The sequence below is a fragment of the Danio rerio genome, chromosome 24 (genome assembly GCF_049306965.1).
Source record: "Danio rerio strain Tuebingen ecotype United States chromosome 24, GRCz12tu, whole genome shotgun sequence".
Classification (NCBI taxonomy): domain Eukaryota; kingdom Metazoa; phylum Chordata; class Actinopteri; order Cypriniformes; family Danionidae; genus Danio; species Danio rerio.
Genome location: NC_133199.1, coordinates 38,005,668 through 38,027,923, shown reverse-complemented (window position 1 = coordinate 38,027,923; position 22,256 = coordinate 38,005,668). Strand labels below are relative to the sequence as shown.

General features: G+C 36.1%; 2 protein-coding genes across 4 annotated transcripts in view; one reads left to right on the top strand and one right to left on the bottom strand.

The window, feature by feature from the left end:
- The window catches only part of agap3 (ArfGAP with GTPase domain, ankyrin repeat and PH domain 3), a 985,397-nt gene that overhangs the window by 635,447 nt on the left and 327,694 nt on the right, over positions 1-22,256 (top strand). The gene's annotated exons all lie outside the window — the stretch shown is intronic.
- atg9b (autophagy related 9B) overlaps positions 6,202-22,256 on the bottom strand; it is a 36,841-nt gene continuing 20,786 nt past the window's right edge. The window contains exons 11-16 of one of the 3 annotated variants that reach the window (XR_012399221.1): positions 20,863-21,101; positions 18,614-18,716; positions 17,604-17,679; positions 12,932-13,090; positions 8,654-10,718; positions 6,202-8,151 (exon numbers count right to left, since the gene is read on the bottom strand). Coding sequence is in view for 2 of the 3 variants with exons in the window: in NM_001320078.1 (NP_001307007.1) it covers positions 12,951-13,090; positions 17,604-17,679; positions 18,614-18,716; positions 20,863-21,101 (558 nt within the window). In the remaining variant the exon portion in view is untranslated. Of the gene's footprint in view, positions 10,719-12,931; positions 13,091-17,603; positions 17,729-18,542; positions 18,717-20,862; positions 21,102-22,256 lie in introns of those variants that run through there. The other 2 variants (NM_001320078.1, XM_073940565.1) reach the window with 2 other exon arrangements.

The window sequence follows — 22,256 nt, the reverse complement described above, 5'->3', positions numbered from 1 at the left end:
TTCAAGTCTTAATTATTAGCTGTCAGGTAAACAGAAGAAATGCTTTCGGTACGACCCTGAGTTACCAGCAGTTTGCTTTTCCCGCTGTTTTATTTTTGACACGCTAATGTTGCTGTATTGATTTTCCACGTCCATGTAGTAGGAGCGCGATGAGACTGGACGTCTGTAGTACTTACGTTTACAAATGACGCGTTCTGTGTGTAACGTTTGATTATGAAAGTTAGAAATTCACACAATACAACGCCAATCTGCGTTCCGCAGGAGATTATTTATTATAAAAGTGGCAAAGACTGTATGCGATGCCATGCGTTGACGTCAAAATCACTTCATCAGGATCACCAAGAGTAACGTTTTGAAGCTCGTGTTGTGCTGTGGAGTTAAAATAAATGGAAATTGTGACTTATTTTAATCTGTGAATTCTGGGCTTGCATTTTTGTTTGTCAGAATTGTGGGTTTATGTCTCGCAATAAGAAAGTTGACATCTTCGCAGTTCTGAATATATCAGGATTAGGATTACGACTTTGTATTTGTACTTTGCTTATACGTTTGCGATTTATATTTATACTATTTTCAGAGAGGAAGTTATTTGAGAAAAACCTGAGAAATAGTTGAGAATTTCGACTTTTCTGTCACAAAAGTTAACATTATTAAATTGTGACTTTTTAAAAAAAATTTACTTTGCATTACTTTGTGTTTCTGTCTCGCAATTGGAAAGTTGACATCTTCGCAGTTCTGAATATTTCAGGATCAGGATTACGACTTTGTAGTTTTAGTTTGCTTATACGTTTGCAGTTTACATCTTTTATTTTAAGGGGGGCAAAAAATGGAATTGTGATAAATACTTTGAACTTGAGAAATAGTTTAGAGAAAGTCAGAAATGTGTGATGAAAATGTGAATTTGAGAAAAGTCAGAATTACAACAAATTTGTAATTGTGCAAAAAAAATATTTAAAAAGTTGGAATTGTGAATTTGTATTTTAGTAATTTTGACTATTATTAAATTGTGACTTTTTTTTATTTGGTTTGCGTTTCCGTTTGTCAGAATTGTGTTTATGTTTCACAGTTGGAAAGTTGACATCTTCGCAGTTTAGAATATTTTAGGATCATTGTCAATTTACTTTGATCATACGTTTGCAGTTTATATCTTCTATTTTGAGGACAACATTTTTTTTTTAATTGTGATAAATAGTTGTAAATTCATATAGGTGTGAATTTACAAGTTTATATCTTGACATTTTGAGAGAAAAGGCTAGGCTACAATTGCTTAAAAGTTGGAATTGAAATAAAACCTATAAATTCACAAGTGTGACGCATAAATAAGCCAATTCTCCAAATTCATAATTTGCCGCAAAAGGTCTGCAGATAAAAAAAATATATATTTTAGATTTTATTTTTTTTTACATCTGAATTGCGATTTTGTCTTATTATCGCAGTTTAACACCTCACAATGTTTCTTACAGTTTTGACTTTATAAACACAATTGCTTATAGGTGTGAATTGACAAGTTCATATATTAATATTGAGGGAGAAAAAGCTACATCTGCTTAAATTTGTCAAATTACAGTAAAACAAATTAATTTACAATTGCGAGACATAAATAAGCCAATGCTGAAAAATTTGAAGACAGAGATAAAAATGGAGATTTTCAATTTTATTTGGTTCCTCTGTATTGCGAGTTTATATCTTTCTCTTTTTTTTTTTTTTATTTAACGTCTCACAATTCTGACTTTTTTTTTTTACATTCTGACCGTATTTTTTTTTTTACTTTATAAACTCAAGATTGCTTATAAGTGTGAATTTACAAGTTTATATCAACATTTTGAGAGAAAAAAAGCTACAATTCCTTAAACTGAAGTCGGATCTTTAATTAAATGTATTAATTCACAACTGTGAGGCATAATTAAGGCAATGCTGAAAACATTTTTATAGTCCTAAAGATAAAAAATAAAAAAAACTTGCGATTGCTTACAAGCATGAATTTACAAGTTTATATCTTGAAATTGTGAGAAAAAAGCTGCAATTTCTATAAATGAAGTGATTGTGATTTGCCCCATCAATTTAAATTGCGAGGCATTAATAAGCCAAACTCTTTAATGGAAAATTTGTTAAAAGGAAATTTGGTGGAAAAAAAAAAGTCTGAAAATGTAGATAAAAGTTTTGATTTTATTTTCAGATTGCCTGTTAATATTACAATTCAGACTTTTTTTTCACAGACGCAAGTTCCTGACCATCAAATAAATAACTACTGTATATAAACTGCAACAAACTCAGAAATGCACAATTGTTTGAAAAATCAGAATAGCAAAACAAGAACCCAAAATTGGTAGGTTTTGAATTTGTCACAATCATGACATTTTTTATCATAATTCTGAATTTATAGTTTGCAGTTGGAAACACAGTACTTTTATTTTCCATCTGATTTTATCAGAATTATGGGATAAAAAGTAAAATATTTTAACTCCGTGGCAGAAAGGGGCTTCAATCGCTACATACAATATCATTAAAAATCCCCTCTTGTGGATCAGTTCCCCATATTTAATTCTTTTAGATGAAAACTTGACGTATTACTAATTTTTGTTTCGATTTTTCTGTTACGGGGGTCAGCCTAAAAAATACAGGTGTCCTCCGTTTTCTTGCATGAACCTCACATATATATATATACACACACGTTCAAATATACTCCAAAAAAGTATTTGGACACTTAAACAACATCTAAAAATGTCTAAATGTCATCCATCAAATGCAAAATATCATTCGAACGAAAGCACAAGCACACTTTCAGAGTTTTTGTTGGATGTTAAACGATACATATACTGTGCAAAAACAAGACTTCAAATCTGTTCGTAGTCTGTGCGATGATCTAAAAGAGACACTGAGGCCTGTCGGTTGCAAAATAGCTCGTCAAGTTGAAGTGCACTGACATTTTCAAGTGTCCAGGTATGTTTTGGGAGCTTCACTGCAGTACATTGCAATATGATCAAAGGCGAAATATCATCATCTGTCATGTTCTCCGGCTCTCGGCTACAATGTATTATTGTATGGTTTTATATAAACTACAATGGAATTTCTAGTACAGGTATCACACTTTTAAAACGAAGAGTTGTGACATGTAAATGATCCAGTATAATAAACGATATATTTAACCATCTCTTAACATGATGTGTGTTGATTTTGTACATTGTTGCCAGTGTCGATGTTGTGTTATAATTATGTGCTTGACATAACTGATAACAAACAACTAAATGAAATTCAACTTTAAAAACTAGTTAAGAAAAAACACCTGAAAATATATTAAATATTAATTATATTAATATAAAATATATCCATTCTTGTTTTCTTAACTCTTCTGTACTTTTTTACACTGTAAATACACTGGGTTTTCTAAGCCTTTGTCTAAAAATGTATATAACAATTTATAAATGTGGCATTTAAAAATATTCAGCACTGGTGGAAGGCACACGTTGACTCAAGGTCGCAGGCGGAGTGCCTTAGTGCCCCACCAGTGACGATATACAGCAACATCGCACTGCTACAAGTGTGATATTGCGCTTATACAACAGTTCGATGGCATAATTAAAAAAAAAAATCAAACACGGAGAGTCTCAAAAACCCTTTTGTATGAGGAACTACTTTCTTCCGCCGTTCATTCACATCTGCAGCTGACGTCAGAACAGCAGAAGCCATTACGAATTCACCGACGTCACTTTAGAGCTGGTGTTTGAATGATTCTCTAGTGTAATGTCTAAAGTGATGACAAAACAGGTGATTTTGCTGACATTTTAAGATTATAGGGCTGAACGGCATGAAATGCCATCAGTCTACAGACTACAGAGATATCTTGCAGTATTTCTTTGTTGCAATCGGGAGATCACAATAATGATCCCTGAAAAAGCCAACACAAACACTAGCAGATGACTACAGCACTACAGAATACCAAAGAGAGAGATCGACTTTGAATGTCACTTTCCTGTTTAATAAAGATCAGCTGTAGTTTGAAATTAAAGAGTCTCCTTTAAGGACTTATTGTGTGGTTTCTGTCGCCATCTTGTGGCGGAACGACAACCATCTTTGCTCTGCTCAGTATGACAGGGCTGATTGTCCAACAGCTGCAGGCACGTGCACACATAGGGCTCAAGCTGTGCAGTGCACATGCCCTTTTTAGTCTTGGATAGAAAGTGCCCTTCGAAAATGATCAAAAGTGCCCCCGCGACGCGACACACCCTCCGTCCTGCCCTTCAGTAGGCGCACGACAACACTGATCTTGAGTACGCGCGCTCAACCCCCCCTCCCCCGCTTTACAGTACGCGTGCGCAAAACACATCCCATCCCCTATATATATATATATATATATATATATATATATATATATATAYACACACACACACACACACACACACACACACACACACACACACACACACACACACACACACACACACACACACACACACAGTTGAAGTCAAAATTATTAGCTCACCTTTGATATTTTTTATTATTATTTTTTTATGTTTTCCAAATGATCTTTAACAGAGTAAGGAAATTTTTACTTTATGTCTGATAATATTTTTTCCTTTGAAGAAAGTCATTTGTTTTTTTGGCTAGAATAAAAGCAGTTTTTCATTTTTTGAAAAACATTTTAAGGACAAAATTATTAGCCTCTTTAAGCTATATATTTTTCCAATAATCTTCAGAGCAAACCATCGTTATACAATAACTTAAGCCTAATTACCCTAACCTGCCTAGTTAACCTAGTTAAGCCTTTAAATGTCACTTTAAGCTGTATAGAAGTGTCTTGAAAAATATCTAGTCAAATATTATTTCCTGTCATAATGGCAAAGATAAAATAAATCAGTTATAAGAAATGAGTTATTAAAACTATTATGTTTAGAAATGTGTTGAAAAAAAAAATCTTCTCTCCGTTAAACAGAAATTGGGGAAAAGAATAAACAGGTGGTCTAATAATTCTGACTTTAACTACACACACACACTAACAGTTCTGTCTGGTTCTCGAATCTGATTGGCTGAAAGCTGCATCAACAGCACTCATCCAGCCTCTTCACCCTTCTGTATTACTCCACCCACATAGAGTGACAGCAGATGAATAAACTCACTACAGTTTGACAAATGTTGCAGCTGTTGGACTACATAATGGACTTTTTAAGGCTTTTCGGGCAAGAGTGTAATCATTTAGATTGCAACTATGCAGTTTATTTAGAAGAATTGTGCGTTTTTAAAAGTTTTATAATTTTGGAGATTCAGCGCTTGGGAGATGGGACTGAAATATGGGAAACTCCCAGGACAAATGGGAGTGTTTGCAGGTATGGCAATATTGAAGTCATAACAGTGCGATATGGCTCAATATCGTCACTGGTGGGACACTAAGGCACTTCAATTGCTACGAGTGTGATATTGCTTTATATATATATATATATATATATATATATATATATATATATATATATATATATATATATATGCATTCATTCATTTTCTTGTAGACGTAGTCCCTTTTTTATCCGGGGTCGCCACAGCAGAATGAACCGCCAACTAATTCAGCAAGTTTTTCTTTTACACTGCGGATGCCCTTCCAGCCGCAACCCATCTCTGGGAAACATCCACACACACACACACACTCATACACTACGGACAATTTAGCCTACCCAATTCACCTGTACCGCATGTCTTTAGACTGTGGGGAAAACCAGAGCACCCGAAGGAAACCCAAACATGCAAACTCCACACAGAAAAGCCAACTGAGCCATTGCTCGAACTAGCGACCCAGCAACCTTCTTGCTGCTACCTACCTGGTGCACTACCTACTGCGCCACTGCTTCGGCCTCTATATATATATACATATATATATACAGAGAGAGAGAGAAAGAGAGAGAGAGATATAGATAGATAGATAGATAGATAGATAGATAGATAGATAGATAGATAGATAGATAGATAGATAGATAGATAGATAGATAGATAGATAGATAGATAGATAGATAGATAGATAGATAGATAGATAGATAGATAGATAGAAAAAAGAAAACAAAGGGAACACTTATGTAATATAATATATAATTTTTTTAAATGTATACTTTGTTCTCTTTTTAAAAAACCCAAACAAAAGCATGTAAATAATTATTGTTTTCAAGTGTATAGCAACATAACTTTTTAGAAAATGTCTGAAATGATACATCGAGACTCATCAAAGTTTTGGTATGGTTTATTTTTCAATAGTGTTATTTTCGATCAGACAAAAAAAAAAAAAAAAAGATTCAAAATCCAACAAAAAAGATAAATATCCAAAACCGATTAAATATACATATTTATAGCACCTGGCACAGTCCGATCGCAAACTGTGTGAACTGAACATTAAGAAAACAGAGCTGTAAAACAGTGTGTTTCACTTGCGCACTTCAGTCTTGCGTGGAAAAACTCTCCGATTTAGACCACAAACACACACCATCACATCGTTCGTTCAATAGCGTCACTCCCGCAACAATAAATACTGTACACATGCGCTCTTAATGTACACTGAGAGGTATTTCAGTGGCATTGATATCGATGCTTTTACCTTTATGAACTACAACATCCTAGCTCTCTAACATCCATTTACTGCAGTATTTCAAGTAGATGATTTGTGAAAGTCACAGTTCCGCGTGTCACATGGTATAAAGTCTCAAATAGCATGTGTGAACTGTCAGAAAGCCCTCAGGCTGTGGTGATAGTGATAAATTACACAGACAGAGCTTCCACAGAGCACTTTCATTAAAAACTACTTCTTCTAGATAACAGTTTGGAAACTGATTGAGCTTTTACTGCAGGCACGACACAAAACCCCTACACTTCAGTTTTGGGTCTACAATGACTTGCACATTAAAGGAACACTGTCCAATTTTTTGGAAAGAGGCTCATTTTACCGTTCCCTTGGATGTAACTGTTGAGTTTTACCCTTTTTTTAATCCATTCAGTTAACTAGCTTTTAGCATATCTTAGCATAAATCATTAAATCGGACTAGAACATTAGCATTTAGCTCAAAAAACATACAATGTTTTGATCAATTTTCCATCTTAAACTGCGACTATTCAGTAGTTAGGTCATGTACTTCGAAAGTTGATATTAAAAGTTGCTATTGTCTAGGGCGATATGTCTAGGAACTGTACTCTCATTCCGGCGTAATGATCAAGGAATTTTGCTGCCGTACCAAGCTTAAAACAGTTATATTACGCAACACCTTAAAATAGTCCCTAAGTAACAGCACTGCATAATATTATTGCCCCTGCTTCAGCCATGGTACAGCAGCAAAGTTCCTTGATTATTAAGCCAGAATGAAAATTTATTTCCTAGCCGTATCAGCCTAGACAATAGCAACCTTTCATTTTCTGTAGTACATATAATGTGAAAACAAAATAGTCATGCTTCTTGTAGGAAAACTTTTTACATTTCTTGAGCAAGATGCTAATGGTCTAATCAGAATCCTTTATCTATGCTAAGCTAAGCTAAAAGTGCTCCTGCTAGACCTGGAGATCGACTGAATGGATTAAAAAAATGGTAAAACTCATCTGCTTAACCCTAGTAGAGCGGTCATGTATCAAGACCAACAGAAAATGACATGTTGATATTTTCTTAGGCTGATATGTCTAGGAACTATACTCTCATTCTGGAGAAATAATCAAGAAAATTTGCTACTGTACCATGGTTGAAGCAGACACAATGATATTACACATCCGCTGAAAATAGTCCCTAGGTAATAGCACTGCATAATATCATTGCCTTTGCTCCAGCCATGGTACAGCAGCAAAGATTATTGATTATTATACCAGAATTAAGAGTATAGTTCCTAGCCATATCGACTTAGAAAACAGCAACTTCATTTCCGTTGGTCTTAGTACACAATGGAAATACAGAAAACACACTTCAAGTAAAAACAAACTATTAAAACGCTTTTTTTGTGCAAGATGCTAATGGTTTAATCTGAATTAATTATTTATGCTAAGCTAAGCTAAAAGTGCTCCCACCAAACCTGGAGATCGGCTGAATGGATTCAATAATTGTAAAACTCATCTGCTTAACCATAGAGGAGCAGTCATGTACTAAGACCAACAGAAGATGACAAGTTGATATTTTCTTAGGCCGATATGGCTAGGAACTATACTCTCATTCTGGAGTAATAATCAAGAAAATTTGCTACTGTACCATGGTTGAAGCAGACACAATGATATTACACATCCGCTGAAAATAGTCCCTAGGTAATAGCACTGCATAATATCATTGACCCTGCTCCAGCCATGGTACAGCAGCAAAGATTGATTATTACGCCAGAATGAAGAATATAGTTTATAGCCATATCGACCTAGAAAATAGCAACTTATTTTCCGTCGATCTTAGTACACAATGTAGATCCAGAATAGTCACACTTCAAGTAGAAAAACTATTGAAAAGCCTTTTTTTTTTTTGCAAGATGGTAATGGTCTCATTCAAATTAATTATTTATGCTAAGCTAAGCTAAAAGTGCTCCCGCCAGACCTGGAGATCGGCTGAATGGATTCAGTAATTGTAAAACTCATCTGCTTAACCCTAAATGAGCTGTCATGTACTAAGACCAACAGAAGATGAAAAGTTGATATTTTCTTAGGCTGATATGTCTAGGAACTATACTTTCATACTGGAGTAATAATCAAGAAACTTAGCTGCCGTACCATGGTTGAAGCAGGCACAATTATATTACACAACACCTGAAATAGTCCCTAGGTAACAGTGTAATATCATTGCTTCTGCTTCAGTCATGGTACAGCAGCAAAGATCCTTGATTATTAGGCCAGAATGTGAGTTTAGTTCCTATCCATATCAGGATAGGAAAGTAGCAACTTTTCATTTTCTGTCTGTCTTAGTACACAATGTAAATACAGAATAATCATGCTTCAAGTGGGAAAACTATCAAAACTCTTTGACATTTTTGAGTGAGATGCCAATGGTCTAATTCGATTCAATTATCTATGCCAAGCTTAGCTAAAAGTGCTCCTGGAGATCGGCTAAATGGATTCAAAAATGGTAAAACTCATCTGCTTAACCCTAGAAGAGCTGTAAAATGAGCCTACTTCCAAAAAAGTAAGTAAAATATTTTAACTATGTAATTTCTTGATTATTTATATTGATGAATTGTCTTTTTTTTTTATCTGTCCAGTGTGTGATATTTATTTCAACACACTGGAAAAGGCTGGGTACAAATTCCAAACCAACCTTCAAAACACAACAATCAAAATGATTTAAGTTTAACGTTTAATAGTCGACATTTAGATTTTTTTCGATTAAGTGGTTAAAAAGGGTTATGTGGGTCTTGTTCTGATGTCTGGCATTTGGTTTTATTCATTTAATGTTGAAATAGCTCAACAAAAAAAGTAAATCTACTATTAATTTATCTCAGGTCATCCAATACATAGGTGACTTTTTTTTTCTTCAGTAGATTTTAGCTGAAACTTTGGTCAATGAACAACAGCACTTTGAGAGTCTAAAAAAGCACACACACAAAACAAAATGAATACTTTAGCACTCAGAACTGTTAACTCCAAATATGCATTTTAAAGGTAAAGTCATAAATAATGTTAAGTTTCTTTCACAAGGTCAATCGCTTTCCTTCACAAGACCTCAATGTACCATCAGAAGCCACGAATATTAATTTTATTTTGCTGGTATGTGCTTTTTTTTTTTACTCTGAAACTCCCAGTAGCCACTGACTTTCATTTTATGAACACAAATGAACAAACAGATAAAAAATCTACTTTAATGTTGTAAGTCACCTACAACATGGATGAGCTAAATTACCAGCAATTTAAAACCTAATTTAAAATATAGCTCATCATTCCTACACCTTTAGCATCATGTAAATAGCAAAACTCCTTAAATAATGCAGTCATATGGTCATGTAAAGATTTTTTAATAAAGATAAAACTAGCATATTTGTTGGTGTAGATGAAGCGCATTTATTACAGAACTACTTTATAGGCATACCACAAAAATAAGACTTTTTTTTTTTTAAAGAACTTTGTTTTGCTGCAAATTATAGTGTTTTTTTAATTAAGCGAGAATTATTTTATTGCTAAAATATGTTTTTATTATTATTTGTTTTATTTTAGACTAAGAGTCTACTGTTATGATCTGTCAAAATGGGAAAAAATGTAAACAAATGGAATTAGCCCCAAATTAATTCTATATATTGTATTTTCTTTAAAGAATGTGATAAATGGTACATCTTTTTTTCCTCACGAGGCAACTGGTATGAGTTTACATTCACTGATATTTTCCGTCATCAAAGTTGAAAGTATCAATACTGTGATGCATTTTCATCCATCGAAAACAAAGGCAGCGCTTCAAACCTAAAAACACACCGCCTGCATGACACGTCTTTACATCAGACACAGAAAACATGACTCCAACCCAAAACGAAACAAATGTTGCATGAAATGGAAATAAATACTGTAAAGCAAGTGTCATCCTTTTGTGTCATGTACAAAACAATAGCATACACACACATACACACGCAGCAGTCCTTATGTAAATGTAGTTGTGAAGTGACAGACGTACTCTTGCAGTTGATTACGTCACAGATCCTCTGAACTGAAGGAACGGCTCCATGAAAAGCCTGATCCGTGTGGCGTCATGACATGCTTGATCAAAGGCTTTCAAACCAAGGTAAGGCCACGACTCCCAGAAATGAACACAAAAACTGCCAACAAGAAAGAAGGAGATGATGTTGATGTTAAATATATAGCTACGTGCTAATGTGTTTGAGTCACTTTATTTGAAAGTAGCCTCACAAGCCACCCAGAGTTGGAGAGTCGTGTTTTACTATTTTTGAATCCCTTCATCCCTTTTCCGGGTCTAGCGGGAGTATTTTAGCTTAGCTTAGCATAAATCATTAAATCAGATTAGACCATTAGCATCTCCTAGACCAGGGGTGCCCAAAATCGGTCCTAGAGGGCCAGAGTCCAATACATTTTTGTTCAACTTGCCTCAACACACTGGCACGGATGTTTCTAGATAGCCTTGTAAAAGCTTGATTAGCCAGCCCAGGTGTGTCTGATTGGGGTTGGAACTAAACTTTGCTGGACACCGGCTCTCCAGGACCGAGTTTGGGCATCCCTGTCCTACACCATTAACATCTTATTAAAAAAATGACCAAAGAGTTTGGATAACCTTCCCTATTTAAAGCTTGATAAATTTTTGAGGAAGATGCTAATGGTCTAATATGATTCAATGATTTATGCTAAGCTAAGCTAAAAGTGCTTCCATCAAACCTGGAGATCGTATTCAAAGATGGTAAAACTGAACTGTTAAACTATAAGGGAGCTGTAAACTTAGCCTATTTCCAAAAAAAAGTGGAGTGTTCCTTTAAAATGTATTCGTCTAGAACAGTGTTTCTCAACCACGTTCCTTGAAGACCATCAGCTCTGCACATTTTCCATTTCTCCTTAACCAAACACGCCTGATTCAAATCATCCTCTTATTAGCAGAGACTGAAAGACCTGTAACGGGTGTGACAGACAAGGGAGACATCCAAAACATGCAGTGTTGGTGGTCCTCCAGGAAAGAGGTTGAGAAACACTGCACTGAAATAATGCACATTATTAGGTACACCTGTTTAACAACAACTTTTTGCAAATATCATATGGATGGATGGATGGATGGATGGATGGATGGATGGATGGATGGATGAAAAAAGATGGACAGAACAATAGATAGATATAAAGACAGATATAAAGACGGATGGATGGATAGATAGATAGATAGATAGATAGATAGATAGATAGATAGATAGATAGATAGATAGATAGATAGATAGATAGATAGATAGATAGATAGATAGATAGATAGATAGATAGATGCATTGATATATGAATAGAATGATAGATGGACAGACGGATAGACAGATGGAACAATAAATGGATAGAACAATAGATGGATGAACAGAAAAAAATGTATGGATATGAAGACAGACAGATATAAGGATGGACGGACGATAGATGGACAGAACAGTAGATTGATGTATATAGAATGACAGAAATGAATAGATAGATGGATAAAACAATAGATAGATGGAACAATAAATAGATGGAAAAAACAACAGATTTATGAATTGGATGGATGGATGGATGGATCGATGGATGGATGGACAGAACAATAGATAGTTATAAAGACAGACAGAAATAAAGATGGATGGACAGATGGATAGATAGATGGACAGAACAATAGATAGATGTATAGAATGATAGATGGATAGATGTATGAATAGAACGATAGATAGATGGACGGACAGACAGATGGAACAATAGATAGATGTATAGAACAATAGATGGATGAACAATAGATTGGTGGATGGATATAAAGAGACAGGTATAAGGATGGATGGATGATAGATAGATAGACAGAACAGTACATGTATAGAATGACAGAAATAAATAGATGGATAAAATGATAGATGGATAAATGGACAGATGGAACAATAGATAGATGGAAAGAACAACAGATGGATTAGATAGATGGACAGATAGATGGACAGAATAATAGATAGATATAGACATATAAGGACAGATGAATAGAATGATAAATGGATGGATAGATAGACGGACAGAACAATAGATAGATGTATAAAATGATAGATGGATAGATATGTGAATAGAACGATAGATGGATAGACAGATGGAACAATATATAGATGAATAGATGATGGATGGATAAAAGACAGGCAGATATAAGGATGGAGGGACAGATGGACAGAACTGTAGATAGATGTATAGAATGATAGATGGATGGATAAAACGACAGACAGATATATGGATAGAACGATAGAAGGACTGACGGGCTATCGGTGTGTACCCAGTAAAATATCCAGTGTGTGTGTGTTGTGAATTAGCAGCTGAAGTGCTGATGATGACTCACGGTCCAGGTTGAAGGCACTTCAGCTGCTCCCTCTGCTGGTGTGCTGGAGCTCAGGGTTGCTGTTGATCTCCTCTTCATCCCCCTGCTCCTCCTCCTCTTCCTCTGCCCATCCACCCAGACGGCCTGAAGTGTGCGGCACCAGAGTGACCGTCTGAGGAGCTGCAGTGCAAACACAACAGCATTATAGCAGGTATGTGTCATTGACCAGAAAATTCCACTTCTAAGCTCATGGATCACTGTTTATTTAATGCAAAGACCTGAATGAAGAACTCGTCATGGACCATAATATGAAAAGTAATATATTAGTCCAGTTTTCTAGTAAAGCCACTGATGTTTTGATGAGGTTAAAAACAAATACGTCAGTTTAACAAACTAGCATTATAAATAACTTTTAGAGTGTTTATTAATATAATCTACATAAGCTAACACTGAACATTTCAAGTATGAGTGGACTGATTTAATTTATTACAGTTTTTTCCAATTGTTTACACACATTTTCTAAGAGCAGGACTCATATTGTCAGAACTCTACACACAAATCACAAAACACACACACATTGGGCAAAACTCTTCAATTCTTCTACAAAATGAAACTCTTCGTTCAAAACAATGTGATTTCTTCTCAAAATGGTCTTTGATTTCAAATGACACACACAAACCATCACATGAATAGACATTCATAAGATCAGTTGAACACTGATGTGCTCAATGTAAAACACGATGACTTCTTCTCCATTCATCATTATGACTTTCTGTAAGCCTTTTTTGTTCAGTGTTACACTTTACTAGACAGTAGGCCTACATAAGTGCACTGTAAAATATTTCAGAATATTGTTTTTATACAAAACAAACAAATATCAAATATATTTTACCCACAAATACAGTGTACACAGTGTTCGTCACAACCAACACAACGTTGCAGATAACGTGGTCTACATATACCATCAACAGAAGTATTTACTGAATACAGTCACAGTAAAAAAACAGCTATACTGCATTCTCTTTTCTGTTTTGGTCTGGCCAAGCAGCGGGGGAAATGTCACTTTCCAGCCACGAAAAGCATCAACTGCTATAGCTTGGAGAAAAGGGTATACGTGTGTGTGGATTTCGGTCATACACTTTACATCTCCACGCAGAAAAAAAATCCTCAATAGGTTTGAGGAATGGAGAATATGGAGGGAGATAAATCACTAAAAATTGTGGGTGGGAAGTGAACCAGTTATGATCCAGATGAGCTCTGATTTCTAAATTGAAATTCTGTGAGACAAAAGTTTACTCATGTGATGAGTTAGTATGCTAAGTAGGGCAACTGACTTTACAATTGTGAATGACAGTGTGTTCCTTGTGAAAACAAAAGATTTTTCTGCATGAAAATTGTGCAAAATGCAGAGAATTGTGTGTAGTATTTTGAAAAAAGTGTGTTGTAAACCTGCAATTTGAGTGTAAAGCAGGAATTGTGCTTGTAGTTTAGCAGAATTGATTCAGGGGGTTGGTGCATCAGTTATATGTTGCAGAAATTGTGTCTGTAGTACAAGTAATTGTGTGTAAACAACTAAGAAAAACTGTAATATTGATTCAAAATTAGCATGGCAACCCATTCACTAAAACTTTCGTCATAGAACCTACTGGACCCCACTTAAAAGACATCATATCAATGCCTTTTAGTCCATTCTGTTATAAATGTCCTGACCAGGAACTTGCATCTTTTTTTCACATGATGTGGGAATGTGGAAAAATACTAAAGTTTTGGAATAAGGACTGTGCTATTTTGTCTAAAAGTATTAAATATCCTGTGCCAGTGAATACTTCCATTCTATTACTGAGCGTTGATTCTACGTTGAACCTCACCAAGCTACAAAAAGCTGTTTGGCTAGCTGGCTGGCTTAACTTCTGCAAAAAAAAAAACTACTAGCCCAATATTGGCTGCCTCTACATAATTTGGACACATACAAGTGTTTGGTACAACTTTAGGACATTATAATGTTGGAATTACCCACACCCCGAGTGAACTTGGTACAAATGAGTACATTAAACATCTGGACATGAGCTGCTGACAAAATCTCCATGTTTATTGCACAAAACAATTACCAGGATCCAGAATGATCACCTTACTTTGTATAGTTGATACTGTATTTTGTTTTTCTGTTAACTTCTATTCATTGGATATCCCAGTTTTTAGAAAGGGGGGAGAGGTGGGGGTATTTGAATTGATATATTTCATTCATTCATTCATTTTCTTGTCGGCTTAGTCCCTTTATTAATCCGGGGTTGCCACAGCGGAGTGAACCGCCAACTTATCCAGCAAGTTTTTACGCAGTTTTCACCTGTACCTCATGTCTTTGGACAGTGGGGTAAACCGGAGCACCCGGAGGAAACCCACGCGAACGGAGGGAGAACACCAACTGAGCTGAGGTTCGAACCATCGACCTTCTTGCTGTGAGGCAACAGCACTATCTACTGCGCCACTGCTTCGCCTTTAGATCCATTTCATTATATTGTTTTTTCAACCTGTATGTTTTGTTAAAAACTAATAAAAAAAATAGCATAGCAAAATAGTACATATTCATAAGTTAAAAGTATAATATTGTTTTATTCAAACATTGATGAAAAAATAAATGGATTAGCATAAATTAATTGAATCAGATTAGACCTTTAGCATCTCAAAAATGACCAAACAGTTTCCATAATTTTCCTATTTAAAGAATTTCCTAGGCTAATCACAATTTTTTTTTTGTGCGAGATGCTAATGGTCTAATATGATTCAATGATCTATGCTAAGCTAAGCTAAAAGTGCTTCCACCAGACCTGGAGATCAGCTGAATAGATTAAAAATTGTAAAACTCAACAGTTTACCTCAAGTGGAGTCGTAAATCCCAACGGCGACAGTGCGCTTACCACACACCAGCTATAGGTGGAGTGTAGAGACAGTGATAGAGCCAATTCGGTGGATCAGGATGATTGGGAGGCCATGATCGTAAGGGCCAATGGGGAGAATTTGGCCAGGACACCGGAGTCACCGGGGACTCTCCGATTTTTAATGACCACAGAGAGTCAGGACCTCGGTTTAACATCTCATCCGAAAGACGGCACCCACTGACAGTATAGTGTCCCTTTCACTTTTAGGGTGCTTTCACACCTGTGAATCGATTCAGTTGTTCTGAAACAGGGATTTAAATTGTTACATTGTTGCTCTTTGCTCTTGGAGCGGTTCGCTTTCACACTTAAGTTTCTAATCAGACCAAAAGAGCTAAAACAAGTCATGTGTGAGTAAACTCTCCTCACATTGGTCAGAGTGTCAGGGTTTATTTTGCAGAGTCCCGCTCAGCTGTCAGGGGAGGTTGTGGTTTGGTAGTGTTTGACATGGTGCGCGCGACATGTCTGAAGAGCGAGGAGAGATGCGGTGGGGAGGGGTATGAAGGGTGCGCGACATATTTGAGGATCGGGAGGGAGATGCGAGATTACCGGGAGATTATCACTCGTTTGCGGGCATCCGGGAGACTCCCGAAACTTCCCGCCCTACTCATAATTCTCTATGCCTATTACATATCCATAAAACACTGTGATATAACCGCGCTCGGATCGTATCGCTTTCTCACTGCAATCGATCCACTACAGAGTTCGTTTCAATCGAGCCGAGACCACCTCATTCAAGCGATCTTGGAGCGATTGATTTGGCACGGATCCTAGCGCGATTGCTGGTTTCACATATGCCAAACGAACCGCGCTAACTGGGCAAATGAGACAGGTTCCGAAACAAAAGCGTAGGTGTAAAAGCACCCTTACTGGGGCATTTGAGGACTCAAGTTGTGCGCCCCCTGCTGGCCTCTCTAACACCACTTCCAACAGCAACCCACTTTTCCTATGTGGTCTCCCATCCAGGTACTGACCAGGCCCTGCTTAGCTTCAGTGAGTAACCGTTTTAAGCTCCAGGGTGATATGGCCATGGTATAATATAGATTTTAACTAGCTAAAACATTAACAAGGTGTATACATGACAAGAATAAACAAAGAAAAATAGCACTTATTTATTCATTAAGTAACATTACTATTTATTTGTTATTTAATAATCATTTATAAATTCATATTCAAATAATTTATAAATCCTGTAAAACCGCTGTTCATTATCAGTCTGTAATATCTCAGGCATTAACTCGTGCTAACAACTACTAAAAGAACAATATTTTTTAAAATTTATTATCATTTTACATTCATTCATTCATTATTGCCACAGCTGAATGAACCACCAACTATTCCAGCAATTGTTTTATGCAGCGGATGCCCTTCCAGCCGCAACACAGTACTGGGAAACACCCATACACACTCTCATTCACACACATACACTACGCCTAATTTAGTTTATTCAATTTACCTATACCGCATGTCTTTGGGCTGTGGGGGAAACCGGAGCGAAGACAAGAAGAACATGCAAACTCCACACAGAAAGGCCAACTGGCCAAACCGGGACTCGAACCAGCGACCATCTTGCTGTGAGGCGATAGTGCTAACCACTGAGCCACATCATTTTATCGGCATAAAATATAATATTTCTTTTTTCAAAGTGAATGTACAGCAGTAAAATAATTAATCATAATAATGAGAGGCTTGCTTTGAGTTCTAACTGGTAGATGTGACTCATTTGAATGTTAGTTTAAATGTTGATGCTGTTAACTCACCACTGGCGCTCATGTCCCTCATTGGCACAGGGGCCTGAAACTGTCCAGATGCATGATGGGTCTTCTGCTGATGCACCTGGGATTATCACCATGATTAGAAATAGCACTGTTTCTCAACCACACTCCTGGAGGACCACCAGTTCTGCACATTTTCCATGTCTCCTCAACCAAACACACCTGATTCAAATCATCAGCTCATTAGCAGAGACTGAAAGACCTGTAATGAGTGTGACAAACAAAGGAGGCATGCAAAACATGCAGGCTGTTTCTTAATATGCGTTCTTTAGCTGTCTTGCGTCCTCGTGTTAACGTGTAACGTCATCATCTGCCGCCAAAATTCAGTTCGAATACTCAAAACCGCAAGAACAGAGGACGCGTGAAAGTTCCCGGATATGTTCTTGATGTCGAGGACACACCGATTCAGACTTGAGCACCGATCTCGCTTTAGAAGTCCCAGAAGTCATTGCGACTGGAGGTGGGAAGCGCAGCATTTTATTTAGGTTTATTATTAATGTTCAGAGATATTGCTTATTTACCTAAGGAGTTTCCCAAAACAAAACAGTGAAAGTAAACATTACCATGAACATCTTAATAAAGGAATGAACACATTAAGGGTGTTTGTTTGCTGAAATTCATATTAAAATCTGTTTTATTTATATTGTGCAATGTATATTTATAATGTTTTTATGCAAAGTATATATTTTGAAAAGGAAAAAAAACAATAAATAGTTGTATGAATGCTGTACTGTTTGAATAATTTTCCATTTAAAATGTGTGACGGTCACGTGACCATCAGGAAGAACGCATCATCTCATTTCTCACAGGAGAGTTCGTTCTTCCGAGGACGCCCGGCAACACTGATCTCCACAAAATCGCAAGTTCGTTCTCTGCGTTTTTAGAATTGAGAAACAGCCACAGTGTTGGTGGTCCTCCAGGAACGTGGTTGAGAAACGCTGATATATAGTAATATAAAGCGTTTATTAGTGTCATTGTGTGTCCTCATTACTCACCTCATGCATGTATATTGCGTGCAGACTCATCTCTGCAGACGCAAACTCTGACGCCAGCGCTGAACGAGACTGACTGAGCATCCTGGGGTCACTAGCGGACATGCTAATGAAAAGATAACATTCATTAGGCGTGTACACATTTGAATCGAAGGCTACTGAGATGCATTTTGCATGATCAGGTCAAAGAGGGAGGCATATTTATTCTTTATTTAATTAGCTTCAGTCACTTGTATTCAGATAAATGAAAACGCAAGATTAGTTAGAGGTACTGCATGGAAGTTTTTAAAGCAGAAAAAAACCATAGTGTGTTTGCAGAGATATTCAAATTCAATTCAAAACTATTTGCACTAGTGCTGGGCGAAGATTAATCAGGAATCATGATCAATCGCATTAAAATTTAAAGTTTGTTTTGACATAAGATATGTGTGTGCATTATATATATTTATTATATGTAATGCATACACTTAGGTAAAACTATACTATACTGCTTCTGCTTTCTTCTGCCCATCTGCCACAAGGTTCGATATGTTGTGGGTTCAGAGATGTTCTTCTGCATACCTCAGTTGTAACGAGTGGTTATTTGAGTTACTGTTGCCTTTCTATCAGCTGGAACCAGTCTGCCCATTCTCCTCTCACCTCTGGCACCAACAGCCATGCCACGTTCAAAGTCACTTAAATCACCTTTGTTCCCTATTCTAATGCTCGATTTGAATGGAAGCAGATCATCTTGACCATGTCTACATGCTTAAATGCATTGAGTTGTTGCCCTGTGATTGGCTGATTATTGAGCAGTTGGACAGGTATACCTAATAAAGTGGCCGATCAGTGTATTTATAATACATATACACAGTCCACATACATATATTTTGTCAAAGCAAACTTTTATATTGGATGCAATTCATGTTTGCCCAGCACTTATTTGAATAAATAATAATAATAAATAATTATAAATCACATAATATAAATAAATTATTAACAAAAAATGACTCAAACATGCTTTTAGCGTTTAATTTGGATTTAAAAAAGCAAGTTAAGGCACTGGGAGTGGCTTTATAGACTGTTTTGAGGGGTTGTAAACAATAACAGTGGTCCTAATGTATTTCCTGTATTACATTTTTAATTTCCAAATGCTTCCAAAAATCCAAAAAAGGTCCAGATATTGATAAAGAATGTTATGGCAGCCATTTTAACATTATTATATATATGATTAAATTGCCTCCTGTTACAGTTATGAAACAGTTTGGCAACAAGCAGGACATGTTCTTGGGCCAGTGACATCACCCCATTGAAATAGTTTATTGCAGTGGTTCTCAAACTGTGGTACGCAGGCTTCCTTCTAGTGGTTATGTGGAGGAATCGTGAATAATTAAAGTAAAAAATGAACACACTTTTAACCCTAGCATACGATAACACCGCTGTGATCAGTAAACTGATTTTAATAGGCGAAACCTTTTATTTTATTTTCAATTTTCTAACGTTTGTTATGTATTCTGTCATTTGAAGCTAATTTCCTTCCCCTATTTTTAACGATTGTTGGGGTGTATCCTGCATTTTTTGTCCTAATGTTGACAGTCGTCCCTTGCTTTTCTGACAAACAAAGACTACTCTAACTTGCAGTAAACACATTTAATTTCTAATTTAAATATGTAAATCCAATTCATATACAGTTTCTAAGATACAAGTTAATGTTTAGATTTTAAAGATATACAAATGAGTCATATACACATGTGTTATATATTTCAAAATTTATCAAAAAGCATTGTCATATTGATGTCATATCGCTTATATCAGGGCTATTCAACTAGATAGTCAAGGGGGCCAGCTCATGAAAAGCATCCCAAATTAGGGCCCGGAGAGATATGACTTGCAATATAAGTGATGTCTATATTAAAACGGTAAAATATGTTGTATTTTGATACCCAGCTGGGACTGGATTCAGCGGCCTTCTTGCTGTGAGGTAACAGTGCTAACCACTGAGCCTAAGTTAGTGATGCCTTCCCCAATTTTTTTCATTCTGTTTTTGACAATAGAGTAGAATTGCTGAAATAAAACTGTAAAAAAAATGATTTCAAAATGAATTCAAGCATTTTCAAAGACTTGTGTTTGTTTTTAGGCACTTTCAAGGCCTTGAATCCCCATGTCTGAAATTCAAGTACTTTCAAGAAGCATGGGAACCCTAGCTATGCTGTGTGATTTTGACACACTGTTAGAAAAATGTGTCACAGTTGTAGTGTTTTTCAGCCTCTTACCTGTCCGCCACTGTGTGCTCGCTGCTGTACATGTGTCCGTCGTGTTGCTGTCGGGACGGCAGGAGTGTGTGTGAGCGCGACCGGCTGGCGTGAGGCTGCTGGGAAGATGAGAGAGACGCTAGGACGCTAGCAGCCGCTGACGCCGCGCTGCTGGGAGAAATGAAGCGCCGGTTTCTTCCAGGCAGACCCGAGGCCGTCAGGACAGGGTGAGCCAAAACACTGGCTAACAGGTTGTCAGGCTGAACAGAAAACAATGCAGAACAACAGACGTGAGTGTGTGAAAGAATGAGCTGGCAGTGTGCAGATGGCTGAAGTTGGAATTATGGTCTGCGAAATAACCAATCTGGCAGCAAGCGCTGAAACAATGCACAGGCACAAAATGAAATGTCAATATTTCTTGTCTTCTGGCAGCTTTTTTAATATCCTGAATGCCACAGGAAATGTTTTTTTGTTTCATTTTGTTTTGCAGTGGAATGTTTTTTGAGAGTGCTGCGCTCTGTAAATGAAAACTGTACTGCTGCATCTAGACAGGGAAATAGAGATACATGGAAACATTGTTTATCTTATTACATTGTATCGATATAGGGTATATGCAGAAGGACTTTAATTTTTTAGTAACCTAGGTCAAGCACTTCCTGTATACCATTAGAAAATAGTCAAATTTAAGGTCTGTTTTCTTTAAAAATCAACAATCTTCACTGCCTGATTGATATGCAATATAAAGTGTTTCTCAGAATGTACAAAGAAGCACTGCATTACATTTCATTTTTCCATGCCACGTCTTTAAAATATGAACATTTATTTTACCCCTGTATTTCCAAAGGCGTTTTTGCAGTTGCCTGCTGATCTTGACGGGGGATGGGGCATGCACGTAAAAGGCTTTTCCTCTCGTTTGACACTTGAGCAACTAAATGAATGCTGAAGTCTATTTAACTGATTATATTTTCATTACCTTACAACAGTGATGCTGTAAAAGAAACCGTATAAAAATGAAAAATAAATAAATAAATAAATAAATAAGTCACATTAACTGTTCACTGGAAGTGTATTGGTATGGGAAGAAACACAAGCTCTGCATTTACTCCATTCCCAACCCAAAACGTAGAGCTTAATTATTAAATTAAAGATTACAAAAACCTTTGTAAATTAAAAAAAATTAAGCTTTACCTACACATTGTTTATTATATTATATTATATTATATTATATTATATTATATTATATTATATTATATTATATTATATTATATTATAATAATATATTAATATTATCTGTGTTAATAATGTATGTTTTATTAATATTATTATTAGTAGTATTATTATTATTAGTATTATTATTATTATTATTATTTCATTTATAAGTTTGGGGTAATCTTTAAATAATTACTACATTTATT